This window comes from Trichomonas vaginalis, chromosome III (genome assembly GCF_026262505.1).
Source record: "Trichomonas vaginalis G3 chromosome III, whole genome shotgun sequence".
In the NCBI taxonomy this organism is placed as follows: Eukaryota; Parabasalia; order Trichomonadida; family Trichomonadidae; genus Trichomonas; species Trichomonas vaginalis.
This window is the reverse complement of record NC_067205.1, coordinates 19,400,671-19,417,498: the sequence shown is the minus strand read 5'-3', so window position 1 is coordinate 19,417,498 and position 16,828 is coordinate 19,400,671. Positions and strand designations below refer to the sequence as shown.

The window sequence follows — 16,828 nt, the reverse complement described above, 5'->3', positions numbered from 1 at the left end:
TTTGAAAAATCATTCAAAAGCGTTTGGATTTTTGAATCTATCGTGTAAACAAATTTAAAATTCAAAGAATACACAAAAAATAAAACCATGCGTTCGAAACATTCATAATCATCAACTTTCATAAACCAAAACTTATATAAAAATCACATTACCGTTTTCACAAAACGGTTCTTTTTTCAATGATTTCAAAATTTTCAATATTTTTTCAATTGATTACAGTAATATCATTAATTTAAATGACATTCAACAATGGAGATGCCCAATACCCAGAAATCATCATCCCTTCCAATATAGGAAAGTATACAATCATTGCCCAGATTGGATCTGGTGGATTTTCTAAAGTTGCTCTTGGAATCGATCCAAAATCACAAAAGAAGGTTGCCATAAAAATCTATAGTAGATTATACATAACTGAAAACAATATGATTTCCTTCTTAGAACATGAAATGAGATTGCACTCACGATTTGATCATCCGAATATTGTTAAAGTTCTTGATGTTATCTATGAGCCGGAGTACATCATGATTGTTATGGACTATTATAAGAACGGAGATCTTATCAATGTCCTCACAAATGGAACACATTTTACGTTTAATGAAAAGCTCTCTGCAATCCATCAGATAGTTGATGCTGTCAACTATCTTCATCAAAGAGGAATTTGGATCCGAGACATTAAACCAGAAAACATACTTTTTGATGACAATTACAGACCAATGTTAATTGATTTCGGTTTGGCAAAGGAAAATGGCATGGCCTCTAAAACATTGTGCGGAACGTTCTTATACATTGCTCCAGAAGTAATTTCCTCTCCGAAATACAATGCCATTCAAGCAGATATTTGGAGTTTGGCAGTAACGATACATATCTTCTGCACAAAGAAGTTCCCATGGGAAGAAAATAGTGATGCACACATTATTAACCAAATGGCAAGCAAAAAACTTGAAATTGATAACCAAACCACCGGCTTCATAAAACAAATTCTTGAACAATGCTTAGTTTTTGATCCAGAGAAGAGACCAACTGCACAAGATATTTTATCCCTTTTTGATTACTATCAACACAAAAGACTTATCCACCCAAAGAGTGATGATCTTATTCTTAAATCGAAGCGACAACCCTTACCTCGAATCAACACAAAGAAAGCACACATCTCAAAAGATATTTCCGAGTCTAATTTCTTAAGACGTGGTGAACGCATAAGAAGATTTCCTTCTAAACTTTATAAAATTTGTTTGTAAATTTTATTCTATCAATTAATTAATTCTTTTTCATGCTAGATCATGTTAATTTAACATTACAAATTGAATAGGAGGGCTACCTTATGAGATTGTGATTCAATTTGTAATGCAAAGCATGCTTAGTATCATATATCATCTATTAAATCTGCATCTCTAGCTATATAACTCATTGTTTTTTATTTTTGGCACAACTCAGAAGAAATCAATTTATCTTATGATAATTATGATCTAAATTTTTTTGGACACCAAAAAAGTCACCTTTTCTTTCCGGTTTTGACAGCCATTAATTACAAATGCAAGTTTTCATTCGCAGCCTCAATGGTAAATTCTTTACAGTTGAAGTCCCAGAAGGACTCACTCTTGAGGAACTCAAGGCAATCACTGGTCTTGAACTTGCCGGCACAGTTTTCGAAAACTCCGTTGTTGACGAATTCGAAGTTGATGATGGCGGCAAGAAGAAGAAGAGGAAGAAAAAGAACTTCGTTTCCAAGAAGCGTGTTCCACACCAGCGCAAGAAAGAGAAGCTGAAAATCCTTAAGCTCTTCAAGATCGGCAAGGATGGCTCAGTTGAAGCCCAACGCAAGGAGTGCCCACACTGCAAGGGCTGCTTCCTTGCTAAACACAAAGATGGTCGCCAATACTGCGGCAACTGCCATTACACAGTTGACAAGGAAGGAAAGCAAATCAAGTCTAACTAATTATTAATACTCTGTAAATAAACGTGTTCGTGATCTTATCTCGGTCACTATGTGACCCCAGTCCTTGATGGAAAGCAATTTCCGGAGATTGGTCCAGATGAGACAAAGAACAGTTAATAATTCCGAAGTACGAATAGTCATAGAATGACTATCTTATACCTATGGAACTTTAGCTGTTCAAATGTTTTTTAATTTAACGTCTCATCTTGGATTAATCATGTTTCAACCTTATACTCAATTCCATCTCTTTTTTTAATTACTTTTTTTTCATATTTTTGTGATTTAATTTCAGAATGAAAGAAAATTATCAAATATTAGAATCCGAATAAGATTCACATGATATAACAAGTATAGTGGATTCTAGTTATGCTTAAGTTTCCGATTGGAAGCATGATTTAAATATCGTGATCGCCCATCCTATATGTATTCATGTTTTATGATTCTTTGTTATTATATCGAATTAGAAGGAATGATTTTTGCGATCCAAAGAGAGTATTCGAATTAGAGATCTGGCAGAAATTGACTTATTGAGAGAAACTCATATAATTGTTAACTTTTTCTCAAAAAGATGATTTATACTCCTTTTGACTTGCAGTTTAGATTCAATTCTATGACGATTTAAGTAGCATTTTAAGGATGCAACGATGCCCCTATGATATATCCTTAAATTCGGATATATAATGTTAAATTTCAATGACACCAGCTGTCAAAAATTTGAGTTAAAGTCAGATAGGCGTAAGTGAAATATGCATTTCAAAAAAAAAGTTTAATAAACATTATTAAGGGTCCACGGTACATTTTCAATACTATTCAAAAATTGAATGCTAAAATCAGAATTATCGTTATCGCCTTCAACTTGAATTGTTTTTTTTTGGAGCTTCTTGGTTAACGAAAATCAAAAATTATATTAAAAATAGTATACAAATATGATATCAAATCAGAATCTATAAATAGATATGGGCCTTTCCATATAAATTTTGAACATTAACGATATCCTTCGCTTGGCCGGACCGTGGACCCTTAATAATGTTTATTAAACTTTTTTTGCCCATATATATATTAATTTCTTATAAGATACTAACACTAGAAAAACTTTTGTATAATAGTTGTTTTTCATAAAAATCAGATTTGATTTATAGCCAAAATTGAATAAAATAAAAATATCAATCAGTCACAATATTTTAAATTCCATTGATGTTCTACTATATTGATGGTAATGATAAAAAAAGAATATTCATGAAGATATTAGATTAAAAAAAATTGAATGGACCCAATTCAATTTTTTTTGATTTTCCTCTCAATTTATAAAAGATATAACTCAAGAATATGTAACATGAGGAATTGCTCACATATACAAACAATATCAGAGAAATACAATATTTTATAATCTAATACAAATCCATTGGTACCAACTTGACTACTTTAAAAATAAAAGCATGATTGTATAATTGTCTAATTAATCATGGAAGAATCTCTGGATTTTTGGCACACAGATTTATGAAAGTGTACATAAACTAGACCAAACAAAAGTCATTGCTGTGGCCTATTCTTGCATTGATTGGAAATTGAAAACGGATATTCTAAAAAAGTGCTATGTATTTAGTGTAAGTATAGAGAAAGTATCATAATTATTAAGAAATAATAATATTTACTTGCAACTAAAGATTATTTTAGTGGAAATAAGGTAATATTTATATTTTGAAATTTTTACACTTTTGAATACTCTTCAGAATTTATTTGAAAATTTAAAAATCATTCAACTCGATATGGAAAGCGATCTAGAGACCCAAAGTTTTACCATAATAATAATAATATATTTCAAGTATTTTTATGGAAGGATATCCTTAATTCTAAATTTAGAGGATTATTATAAAAATCTTTATACCAGGACATTTATCTGTTGAATATTGAGATTTTTTTAGTAGACACTCTCAATCTAATTGGCCAATTAGAATATCCTCGAGGTCTGATTCTTCTTCTTCAACGTCTTCGATAAATATATCTCATTTTCTTTAATTGCATAAATTCTTCATTAAATGAATGTTTTTTATTATAAAAATATGTAGCAGAACATTTTTCTGTTGAATAATGAGATATATGGAAATCAAATGGTTGAATTGATTCAAAAGTAACTGGATTATTACTTACAGTTTGAGTGAAATTGTTTTCATCAAAGTAACAATTATCAATAATTGGTTTATTTAAAAATAAATAGTTTCCTTTGTTTCCTATGAATGAACAATTTGAATATGAAGTTGAAGTAGAACAATAAATTATTGCACTATCACTTCCTGTATATTCATTGTTTAAATAATTACATTTTGTAATATTAAAATTACCAGCATTGTAAATTACACATGTTTGAGTAGATGATGAATTCGAAGCTGTTGTGAAATTCATAATTCCTGTTCCTGTTGGTCTTTCAAGTACATACCCAGCAAAAGAAGTAATTTTGTGATAAGATGTATTCATGTTACTTACTTGGATACCTCCATACTTATGATAAAGAGAAACAATGTTTCCGCTGCATTCTGAAACTGAACATTCAAATGCATAATTTTTTTGTTACTATCAGAAGATGAATCAATGTAATATGCACATCCAACATTAGTAGTTGATGAAAGTAATAAACAAATATGAACTAAGACACAGTCAGAATTGTCGATATAGAATGATCCACCCTTTCCTGTGGAGCTGTTATTGTAAAATGTGCATGTTTCGAGTAACGCTTTGCTGTTGGATTTAAGGAAAATTGCTCGTTTTTGGTAATGGAATGAAAATATTGCATGATTAATATAGTAATTACCACTACTTCCAAATATAGTTTCGTTCTCTGTTTTAATAGTAGGATCAACAGCATCGTAATAATCTGAAAAACTTCGTTGAAGTTCCAAAGAGAGCTTTTGAATTCGTTCTATACGCATTTCTGAGTGTTGACTCATGTAAATAATGTTGACATGATCGTTTAATATAATTTAGATTATACATGGCACGATGGGCGCTACTTTTTTGGCGCCAGCGGCGCCGCCCGCGCCTCCGGTGGCTCCCACTGGTGGGGAGGAGACGATAGAAGAAGATATAAATTTTACTAAAAAAATTGAATTTTGGAAATTCTTTTGATTTTTTTGAATGATTTACGAAGAGATTGAACACATTTTGTACTATGAAATATCGTTATTAATACATTTACTTCTTAAACATCTATTAAAATTGCAATTTTGAATATTTTTATGATTTTTTTTGACCCGATCACTTGCGCCCGCGCCCACTGGGAGGGGCGCTTGTAAAGTATTCAAAAATCAAGGCCAATTTTTTTGATAATGGTCAGGTATCCATAATCATTAGCACACAATCATCGTTTCTCAATCAAGAAACGAAACGCACGATTGATTATGCTGGCCATTAAATTTTCATATCAAATAATTTACTACTTCAAGAAAAATTAAAGACTATCATCAACCAAAGCTTAAAATTCTCAGTGTTTACAACTCTCATACTTCGAATATGCATATTTCCAAAATAGCATGAAAATTTTTTTCATTTGAGCTCATTTTCTTTTGTTCTATTAACTAATACATGCAGTACAAGCTTGTTATACGTATACTTAATAAGTACGGTCTTAAGGGAAATAATAAAAAAGAATTTTGCTATTAATTATATTAAACAATATTTATTTGTAATTTCGTGATAATTATATTTCTTATTACAAAGTAAAGGTATTTGATATAATGTTTGCCTTACAAAAATGTTTCCTTTGTCTTGCCACCATAGGTATTCTATTTTGTCACTTTTTGCGCCCGCCGTGCCATGTATAATTTAGATTTAGTCATGAAATCAAATTAATTTCTCATGAAAAATAATTTTCAAAATATATTAGTCACTTTTTGAGAAAAGGAACGACGATTAAAACAACTCAAATAAAACATATTTTAAAACAACTCAAATAAAATATATTTTAACTATTACAAGTCAATTTATAGATATAATGTTGTAAACAGAAATTCATCAAAAGTGACACCTCAGAAAAGCTAAAATATTGAATTTTTGGAACTTTTGATAGAGCACGTTTTTAAATATTAATTAAAGTAAATGTATATTTTGTAAAGATTCTTTTTAATAAAAAAAATAAAATTTTGAAGAAGAACACAAAATCTTCTGAAAAATAATATCACATAAACTCATATTATTTTCTAATATATAACTATTTTATATAAAAATCAAATTCAATGATCTTAAAAGCGAAGGATAAACCACAAAATTTACGAATATAATGAGTGGGAATATAATGCTTATCTATCATAAAACCATATGAAATATCAATTTTTGCTTTACGCCTAATTTTTGACGACAATTAGCAAAAAATGTTAAATGTTAACACTCAGTCCATTTGAATATGAAAAATAAAATTGACTTTGATTAAATGTTTTTATTTATCATGCAATTCTTCTTGCGACCAAAGGTTTGGAATAAAAGTTCAAAAAATAAGATAGCTTAAAAAATAATATACGGTAGTGTTTACTAATAGATGAATAGTATATAAATTCTATTAAAATGGATTTGATCCAAAAAAATATAAAACCAAAAATAATTGTTATAATTTAAATGAAGAAGTAATTTAAAACGATTTTATTTATGATCAAATTTTATATATTTTTTTGGATCAAATCCATTTTAATAGAATTTATATACTATTCATCTATTAGTAAACACTACCGTATATTATTTTTTAAGCTATCTTATTTTTTGAACTTTTATTCAAATCTTTGGTCGCAAGAAGAATTGCATGATAAATAAAAACATTTAATCAAAGTCAATTTTATTTTTCATATTCAAATGGACTGAGTGTTAACATTTAACATTTTTTGCTAATTGTCGTCAAAAATTAGGCGTAAAGCAAAAATTGATATTTCATATGGTTTTATGATAGATAAGCATTATATTCCCACTCATTATATTCGTAAATTTTGTGGTTTATCCTTCGCTTTTAAGATCATTGAATTTGATTTTTATATAAAATAGTTATATATTAGAAAATAATATGAGTTTATGTGATATTATTTTTCAGAAGATTTCATTCTATATGCCTATGAAAAGTACTCTCAAAACTAACTTTTTCCTAATTATAATTAAATCTAGAATATTGTATTATGCTTAGTATTATTTCATTTTTCTCATTCAATTTAGAATTTACAAATGTCAAAAAATTGAGAGCTGTCACTTTTGATGAATTTCTGTTTATTACAATAACAAAAATCAAAAATTATAATTATAATTATAATCCGGAATTTTTGGGCCATTTATGAGTTTGAAGAAAATCAATGCCGTAATTAATCATTTTCACTACAAGCTCTGCATTGATAGAAGTTCCATTTCCACTCAAATGCATACATCTCAAGCCAAAATAGTGAATACTATAAATATTGCATGCGGTCGTAAATATTGCAATGGAGTAGTCTGGCATATGTGTTCCTATACAGATTATGAATGTTTTGTCCTTCATAAAGATGCATTTAACGATATTCGAGCCAGTTGGAGCAAAAAGAAACTTCACACTTGACCACGCTTTGGCTGCATCAGATAAACTGTAACAATCATCTGTAAGTATCTCCCATTTGATGTTTGGAAAACGTAATCGAACGCTATTGCAGACTTCATCAAAATTATGAACATACCTAGGCTTGTAATATCCTCTATTGCCTAAACAATATCTTGTTGCAGTGATGTTGTCAAGTTTATATGTCTCATGAAATAAAATTTTTAATTGTTTCGTAGCAATGCCATAAAAGTTGAGATAAATAAGGGGATTTATATATGTGTATATCTTATCGCATGCTATCCAATCTGATTTCTTAATTTTGATTCTTCGTTCTTGAGGAATTGAAAAAATATCTAAAAATTCATCGAGAACTGGCTGAAAGCCAGCACAAAGAACGTGTGCTGTAGAAATAACTTCTTGTGGTAATAATACAAAAGGTTGAAAGAAATCTTCGACTAAATGTCAAAATTTTCGAATGCATTCATTGTATCCTAAAACAATTACATGAGGATAATGTGACACTACATTTCCTGTAAAATTTCGCAGTCTTTCAACGTTTTTCCAGCGTGGAAAGTAACGCATTGTGTAAAAATTATTTTCTATTGAGAATCCACCTATGCCATTAACATATACTTGATATGCTTCTATGTATGTTTGATTTAATTGCCTTGCTTCTTGATTCCAAGCAAGAGTATATTTCGGATTCTTATAATATTTAAAGAAATCTTCTTGCTGATTAATCGGAGAGTTGTATTGCAATTGTATGAATGTATGATCTGCAGGAACAAAGTCGATAAACTTGCTTATATTAATTTTGGAATTATATTGCCAGAAAAAGCCGGAACATCTGCAAAAACAGATCCCATATGTTCTTTTTCGCAAATCAACTTTCAAAATAATGATTTGAATAGTTTCATAGAATATTTTGAATTGAAGTAAAAAAAAATTCTTCATCTGGGAAGATGCCTATAGATATCAATTTCAAAATGAAATCCGGATAACTACTATCGTTTGAGAGTGCTGGAAGCTTTTTACATCAACAATTGTGTTGTCTTTAGATTATTTGAAGGTTCAATCGCGTAAAGCAAATAAAATTCAAATCAAGTTATAAGGATGGATGCCAGTCATGAAAATATGCTTTCGACAACTCCAAATGGCTAAATTTGATTTTGCCAAGAAGGGAGTGATGCTGCGCGCCACTAATTTTATTAAAATTGACGATTGAAAATTTTTTTTATCAAAAAAAAATTTTTATGTTGAAGAGTGTTGTTCCGCCTCTTCCTAAACCAGAGCATCTTCCTCGATTAGAAAAAGCTATCAAAAAGCAGAACGAAGCTCTTGAAAACGTTTCTTCAGATCTTCATGACTATTTTGCAAAATCTTTTTTTGCTTTTGCCAAAAGTAGCCCAGAAGAGCTTCGCCCGATATACGAACGCTTTGTAAACTCTGGTGCTAGGTTCGCTAACTCATTTTCTACATTCGTAAAGAAAATCGTTCCAACAATCAATTCAATCAAAGACTTAGAAGATAAGTTTTCTCATACTCAAAAGTTATTCAACCAATACCAAGATGATATTAAAGATGTTCGTAATGAAGAAACATTAGAAAATATTGAACAAGAGAAAGAACATTTACTTAAGTTTGTCGAAGAGTTCCAGAAGACAAACACAGAATCTAATTCACTTCTTCCTTGCTTCTTAGTCTTATACACGGCAAGTTGCACTGCTCTTTCTACAGATGCTTCCGAATTTTGCCAAGAAATTACAGAAATTGTCGAAGGCTACAAGAAATTGGATACATCTAAGGAAGAACAAGAACTTGCCGATACTATCAAAGGCCTTGAAGCAGAACTTCAAGAATACAACGAAAAAAAGGCTGCAAAGTCAAAACCACAGGACAAAGCACCTGAACCAGAAAATACTAAAGAAGAGCAACCTGATAATTCACAACAAGAAGAAACAAAACCAGAAACACAAAATGATAAAGCAAATTCAGAAGAAAAAATCGAAGAAAAGACAGCACAATAACATATAATAAACTATCTTTGTTTGATAATTCTTATGAAGCATTAATTTATTATATCTAATTATATTACGTGATTTTAAACTCTTTGCAAAGTTTATATTATAGCTGATTTAATGCTTATCTCCTCATCATTTTTTATGTTATTTTTTTAAGATGAATGAATTTCATTTAAGGGTGGCGGAAAGTGAAGTGAATGACCAAAAATAAAATGCTATTATCTCATCATATTTTTGATATCTTTTGGTAAAAATTATATGGATACAAAATTTATTTGTAGTAGTATATGTGTGCCTTAATTTTATTATCATATATGAAAGCTTTTGGTTTTCCCTCCTATGATAAATATGTGAATTATACGTTTGATAGGGATGAAAAACTTTAAATATCTCATGATTGGAGCTTTAAACACAAAATTTACTCAATAGAAAATATAGATAACAATAGCTTATATATATTTAAATATAAAGAAAGATTCCATATCTTATATTGAAAGACTAGATACAAATCTAATTAAACTCTGAATGGGAGCAAATTGTAACGAAAAGTATCGGAAGTAATTGATATTTATATGTTATTTATTCTCATACATTGATTTTGTGCAAAATTGATAAGTAGTTCCAGATCTCATCACTTATTACATCTTGGACGAATTTAATAGATACGGGTTTTGCTTAATAGAAAAGATAGATTTATGTACCTATATTGCATACCTTAAGTATTTTTGATATTAATTCAATAACCAGAGACTAGATACAGTTGAAAATTCATTTTTTTCATTCATTATTTCTCTACCAGATAAAGACTTCAGACTATACAAACTATGTAGTAAAGACTTATTTGTATATACTATTTAGTTATGCTACAATAACAAAAGAATTTCAAATATTTATTTAGTTATTTTCACTTTTTGTTATTCGGTCACATCACTTTCCGCCACCCTTAAAGTCAAAAAGTCGATTTCTTCAAATATATTCAACAATTGTAATCATAAATCAACCAATAATAAGAATGATTCATGATTTTTGCGTTTTGAATCAAGTTTTAAGGTTTCAAAATTAATATGAGATCTTCAAATCAGAAATTGAAGCATAATTAAACTCTTTTACTGAGAATGAGAAGTATTCTCATTCTCAGTAAAGGAATAATTCACAAACTGATAGGTTAGTCTTTTGATTTATATTTTATACGCTTCATTTATTTAAAGTAGGGTCCTGTCAGTCACACCGTTTTCCCAATTTTTTGATAAGAATTGTTTTTCTTGTCAGATTTTTTTAATCTCAAAATATTGAGTATGTTGTTGAAATTTGATTTTGTACCAATGTTGACATATTTAATCGTTATGAAAAATGTGACTTTTTTTATTTATCATTGAATTTTAACTCTCATTGTCTCTTTTATAATATTTTATTTTAAAAAATATTATCATAGAGATGAAGATCAATATAGCGTTTGGAGTCTTTATTATGAAGATATTAGTCCTCCTTCTAATGTCATCACATGTGAGAATCAAAAAACGATTGCAACAGAAAACAAATGCTTTATTTATATCTGCAAATTCATTAACCTACAAGACAGGGCGGTTAAATTCGGAAAAGCAGATGATTACTCAATTTTGCTATACGAAAACGTTTTTTCACAAGGTCCAGGTACAGTATATATATATAGTTCTAATCATACCCACGTTATTATTGATAAATTCTGTTCATTTGAAAATAGTATTTCTTCATGGGGCCATGTTATTTATCTCAATGGCAAAATCAACAGTACAATCCTCCAAGGATCAATTTATAATGGAGGAAATGGTTTAGTAGATTGTATTGTTTCCCAGAGATATGGCGTTGAATCACTTTCACAAACAAATTTTTCAAACTGCATTTCAAAACAAAAACCAGGTTTCAATTTTTATACTCTTAATTCAACAGGAAATGTTTCATTTTGTAATTTTGAGAATTTAAATGCAACTGATAGTATGGTTACTACGTTTTGGAAATGCCCAGGAATTATTGAACGATGTAATTATATCAATAATTCTGAAGAAAAAGATTTCTGGGGAGTAGTTGTTTGTGGATATAATAAACTTGATGTTTTCCATTCATCTTTCCAAAACAATCTACAAAATAATAATGGAGTTTTACTTCATGGAGAATATGATGGACAAGTTATTATACATCAATGCAGTATTGATAGTTTTTCAAAAAGAGGAAATGTTGATGAAGCAGATCAAGGAACAGAATCATTTATGAATAATTTAACATTCGTTGGATTAAGTCCATGTGAAGGAAATCTTGAAATAGTATTATTATTTGTCGGAATCAAGGATAATAAAATTTGTTCATTATGTACATCCATAAAGTTTCTTTCTGATATGTATTTGATGCCTTCTTTGTTATTCAGTAAACAATAAGAATCTTCAAACATAAAAATAGATTTTTTTATGAAAGATAAAGTTATTTAAATGGTGCTGAAAATTCTTCAAAAGAGTTTTTATTTATTATTTATTACAAAACAGAAGGCATGAAGTAGAATGACATGATTCCAAGAATGATGGCGAGAATAGCACAAATAGCAATAAGACTGAAGATTTGTGCCGTGTTCTTCTTAGATTTAGATGTCTTCTGCATCAAAATAAGTTCGGACTTGTTATTTGCTCTGTTCTTCCGATCTTTCATAGATGTACGAATGTGTCGCTTTGTTGGAGAGACATCGGTGTCACTCATAGTGATGACAGGTGGAGGAGGGACTGTGTTCATTCCTGGACCACTCCAATTCGAACTCATCGCTGAATTACGAGAGCTAGGATTGGATGTGTTGTTAAATGAAATTTCGTCGATGTCGTCTTCTTTAGATCCGAATGTTTCTGGTTCAAGAAATCCTTCTGTTTTAAGATCGGAACCATCTAAGTGTGGTAAAACTGGTAATGGACCTTTAGATTTAACTGCAAAACCAGGTGGAAGAGTATTTGACTTCTGTCGTTTCTCTTGTTCATTAACTTGATGACGCAATCGCTTAAGTTCTTCAATCAATTCAATTGGTGCTGCTGATGCATTAGTTTTCTCTTTCAATATCTTTGTTGGATCTTCATTGACAATTGGTGTTTCCTGAGGAAGTTGTTGTTGTATTTGTTGTTGTGGAGGAACAGGAGAAATAAATTGTTGTTGTACTGTTGGAGGAATAATTTGTGGATAAGGGTTATTATTTTGAACAAGTTGAGGATGTTGTTGAAATTGTTGTTGTGACTGATTGTTAAATATAGATTGTTTAGTAGCAAATGATGACAATGAAGATGGAGCTTGGTATGATGCTGTTTGTGATAAAGGTTGGAAGTCAAATGATGATATCTTTGGTGTTTGTGTTGATGAATCTGGTGGAAGATCATTTGGATTGAATTCAAATGACTTCGTTTGACCAACAAGTTTTTGGCCGATTTGTGTTCCTTCTGTTGGACGTGTATTGAAGAACTTTTCTGTTGATATATTTTGTTGTGGAGGTAATTGTTGTGAAGATGGTTTTGAAAAATCACTAACAATCAAATTAAGATCTGTTCGTCGTTCAACAACAAAACCACCATCATGAATAACATTGACATTTTGTATCTTTCTGTCTAATGTGATTGTTTTAGCTTTAGGTAAATTAAGTTCTTGAACTTTTGGTGTTTCAAGTGTAAAATTCTTTTTCGGTTTAGAAGGAATTTCTTCTTTTGATTTACTTTGTGGTTTTGGTTTTTTACTTTTAATTGGTTTAAGTTTTGTGTTTTGTTTAGGTTTTATAAATGTTTTAGGTTTATTTCGTGAACGAAAATCTTCAACTGTTTCGTCATCTTCTATCTCAAGCATGTCTTTAAGTGCTTCAACTGGGATATCTGAGAATGGATCTCCATTTGAGTTCAAAATATCACTTGAATCAGATAAATTCATAATGTTTGTAAATTCCATCATGTCGTTTAATGGATCAAAGTCATCTTCGTCAATTGAAGAAATTATAACTGATTCTTCGTTTCCTGTTCGTTTTCCGATGCTAAGACTTTCTCTTCTTGGTTGACAAATTTCAAATGATTCGTTTTCATTAGAATTATTTTTGTTGTCAATACTTTGATAGATATCTAACATGTCTTCAAGCATATCTTCTGGAATTGATTGTACTTCTTCGTCAATTTGTTGATTAGTTGTTTTTTTGTTTGATTTTTCAATTGTAAATCCTGCAATAATTTTGACTTCTGGTTTTTCTTCAGTTTCTTTGTTTGTAATTGGATCATTTTGAGATATATGTGGTTCTTTGTTGTCTTTTTCGATGTTTTCTGATCCATTTTGAATATCAAAATTATTATCTTCAACTTTTGGTTCTGTTTCGAGTTTAGATTGTTCTGTATCATTGTTGTCTGCAAATAGACTTGTTGGAAGTTCGAAATCGTCAACATGAATATCAGATAATTGTTCTTGACCTGCATTCGATGAAAATTCATCGTTAACCTCAAATGTAAAAGATTCTTCTTGCTGTTGATCGTCATCTTTCAGAAAATCATCATCAAATGGTTTCTCAAAAGATGACTTTTTATGTTCTGGAGGAGTAATGACGAATTTCGTATTTCCTGTAAATTGTTGTTGGTAATTTGATGACGTTGTTTCAGAATTTGAAGGATTAGAAATAGAAATTGAATTATTTTGATTTTCTGGATCTTGTTTCGCTTGGAATGTTGAAGATGAAGCTTTAAATGTTGATCTTTCTGATGAAAATGCAGGAATTTGTTGAGTATTTGTTGATTTCTGATTTGGATCTTCAAAAACTGCATGAGATGATGATTGTGGTGATGCAGTATACATAGTTTCAATGTTTGATTGTAGTTGCGATGATTTATTTGCAGAATAATAAGATGTTGAAGAATTTGAAACAAAATTCGAAAAATTATGCTCTGGGACTTGAGTTTTTCGAAGTGGAGATGAGAATTTTGAAGAATTTGGTGAACTATAATTAGATTGTAAATTGTTTGGAGGAGTAAATGTGCTATTTCCTATTCTTTGGCTATCATAACTTTGTATCCCTTCATATTGAGATTGTGGAGCATTGTCAAGTTGAGAAATAGGCTTCACTTGCAAAGGTTGTTTCGGAAGAGCAGATTTTGGAATTTTTGGGGCATTTCCCTTTGGAGGGATAACTTCCAAAGTTTTTCTGTTCATTCTCCTTGCATCTGATGCTTTAATTACTTGTAGGCCGGCAATATTTTGTGCTATTTTTGGAAATTGTCAAATTTTTGTTTCAAATTTTTTCTCCATCATAATATATGCCCAAAAATTCACTAAAAATTTTAGGGATTGCTATTGGCAGAATCGTGAGATTTGAAAAAGAATATGGTTTGAGTTTTCATAATGTATGCAAATTTCCTCAAAGAATTAATTTTATGCCAAGGAATCCATTCAAAACATGTTCGTCACATCTCAACATTGAAGGAAAATCTTGTTAAAAATAGAGAATTTAATGATTTCATCATGAAAATAAATTGAAGTACTTTTTTTTGTCGATCTAAGAGGTCATAATCAAATGAGAAGCTTGCATTCTTTTATTTGATTGATCAGGTAATTCTACATTCACCATTTTCAAGCAGAGAATCAGTCAAAATAGTATCTTTATAGATAATTGAATAATCATCTGCAGTTTTTCCATTATTATCTATTATACTCTCATCTGCATTGCGCAATTTCAGTAATTCTATAAGTTGATAATTTTTATACATAGAAGCAATATGCAATGGTGTTCGTCCTTTATTATTCCTTGCATTTATATCTGCAAAATTACAAATAAGAAAATCAGCAGTTTTCACATGCATCTTTTTAACACTACAATGAAGTGGTGTATTTCCATCGTTATCTTTTGCATTAATGTCAGCGCCAAGTGAAATAAGAGTTTTTATTATTTCGTAAAATTTTCCTGCAGCTGCATAATGTAAAAGTGTTTTCCCTTTAAAATCTTTTTGATTAACATCAACACCTTTAGATATATAATATTTTAAAAAATTAATTGTGCATCGGAAGTCAGAATATATTAGAGGTGTTTGACCATTTTCATTGACAGAATTAATATTTGCTCCATTTTCAATCAGAAATTTTGCAACATCTTCATTTTCTACTGCCAGATGAAGAGGAGTGTTCCCTTTATTATCATGCGCTTCAATATCTGCACCATGAAAAATAAGTGTTCTATTATTTTCTATAGATCCATTTTGTGCTGCAAAATGGAGTGGAGTTTTATTTTCAGAATTTCTTACATTAACATTATTATGAAGACTTAGAACAAAATCTAGTGTTCCAATATTTTTATTTGTTGCTGCCCAATGAATTAAATATTCACTTTCATTGATAATGCATCCTTGAGAAAGAAGAAGTTCAATGATTTCTCTTCCTCCGTGAGTTGCAGCTATCTGAAGAGATGTTTCTCCATTATTATTAATAACATTTGGATTTGCCACATTCTGAATAAGTATTTTAGCAATTTCGAATTTATTATTTTTTATTGCTAAAAGTAATGGAGTGAATCCATTAACATCCTTTGCATTAATATCAGAACCTTTTTCTAGAAGAATTTTAATTGTTTCAAAAGATTTTTGCATTGCAGCATAATGAAGTGGAGTTCTTTTATTTTTATCATCAGCATTTATATTTGCACCTTTTGAAACTAAATATTTTATAATTTCAATACACCCCTTTTCAGCTGCATAATGTAAAGGAGTGCAATCTTCTTTGTCTCTTGTATTAACATTTGCACCATCAGCAATAAGAATTTCTGCAAGTTCATTCCAATTATTCATTATAGCATAATGAAGAATACTTCGATCTTGTTCGTATTTTGAATCAATATTTCCTCCATTAGAAATGAAATATTCAACTAAAGATGGTATTCTAAATAATGGAGTTATGCATGTGTATTTTCTGATTTTATCTAAGTTTATTTTTTCAATTGAATTATTTTGATCAAAATATATTAAAAATGCTTGAAGGTTTTTGTATTTTAAACACATATCAATATCAACATCGAGATCTCTTTCGGTTACTAAATAAGAAACAAAATCAACGTTATGAGAAATAATGGCATATTTCATGCATGACTCTAAATCAATATCACTGTTATCATCCAATTCTTTCAAACATATATTCAAAATATCAGGATTTCCACTCAAAAAAGCAAAATTAATGCAATATTGTGTTATTTCGAACTTGAATTCAGATAAACAAAATTTGAAACAATTAACAGCACCATGTAAACAACATATTTCAAGCATTGAATATTTGCCTGACTTAGGATAATGAATGCTTTTTAAATAATTAAAATCCTCTCGATTTTCT

General features: G+C 29.7%; 5 protein-coding genes across 5 annotated transcripts, besides 5 other annotated features; 3 read left to right on the top strand and 2 right to left on the bottom strand.

Annotated features, from left to right (window-relative positions):
• Positions 1-230: 230 nt before the first annotated feature.
• Positions 231-1,243, top strand: TVAGG3_0730400 (protein serine/threonine kinase protein; the record flags this gene model as incomplete). Its single annotated transcript, XM_001314679.1, has 1 exon — positions 237-1,238. The coding sequence occupies one exon, from the start codon at positions 237-239 to the stop codon at positions 1,236-1,238; it is 1,002 nt and encodes a 333-aa protein (XP_001314713.1).
• A 253-nt stretch (positions 1,244-1,496) lies between these two features.
• Positions 1,497-2,163, top strand: TVAGG3_0730390 (structural constituent of ribosome; the record flags this gene model as incomplete). Its single annotated transcript, XM_001314680.1, has 1 exon — positions 1,532-1,936. One exon carries the CDS (start codon positions 1,532-1,534, stop codon positions 1,934-1,936), a length of 405 nt encoding a protein of 134 aa, XP_001314714.1.
• Positions 2,164-2,582: 419 nt separating this feature from the next.
• Positions 2,583-2,678: a mobile genetic element.
• A 42-nt stretch (positions 2,679-2,720) lies between these two features.
• Positions 2,721-2,956: a mobile genetic element.
• Positions 2,957-5,922: 2,966 nt separating this feature from the next.
• Positions 5,923-5,960: a mobile genetic element.
• A 1,180-nt stretch (positions 5,961-7,140) lies between these two features.
• Positions 7,141-7,177: a mobile genetic element.
• A 1,548-nt stretch (positions 7,178-8,725) lies between these two features.
• TVAGG3_0730340 (uncharacterized protein) lies at positions 8,726-9,499 on the top strand (the record flags this gene model as incomplete). Its single annotated transcript, XM_001314681.2, has 1 exon — positions 8,726-9,499. One exon carries the CDS (start codon positions 8,726-8,728, stop codon positions 9,497-9,499), a length of 774 nt encoding a protein of 257 aa, XP_001314715.1.
• A 166-nt stretch (positions 9,500-9,665) lies between these two features.
• Positions 9,666-10,439: a mobile genetic element.
• A 1,344-nt stretch (positions 10,440-11,783) lies between these two features.
• On the bottom strand, positions 11,784-14,750 carry TVAGG3_0730320 (uncharacterized protein; the record flags this gene model as incomplete). The annotated part of the gene is made up of 1 exon (XM_001314682.1): positions 11,996-14,668. The coding sequence occupies one exon, from the start codon at positions 14,666-14,668 to the stop codon at positions 11,996-11,998; it is 2,673 nt and encodes an 890-aa protein (XP_001314716.1).
• Positions 14,751-15,060: 310 nt separating this feature from the next.
• TVAGG3_0730310 (spectrin binding) lies at positions 15,061-16,764 on the bottom strand (the record flags this gene model as incomplete). Its single annotated transcript, XM_001314683.1, has 1 exon — positions 15,061-16,764. The coding sequence occupies one exon, from the start codon at positions 16,762-16,764 to the stop codon at positions 15,061-15,063; it is 1,704 nt and encodes a 567-aa protein (XP_001314717.1).
• Positions 16,765-16,828: the final 64 nt, after the last annotated feature.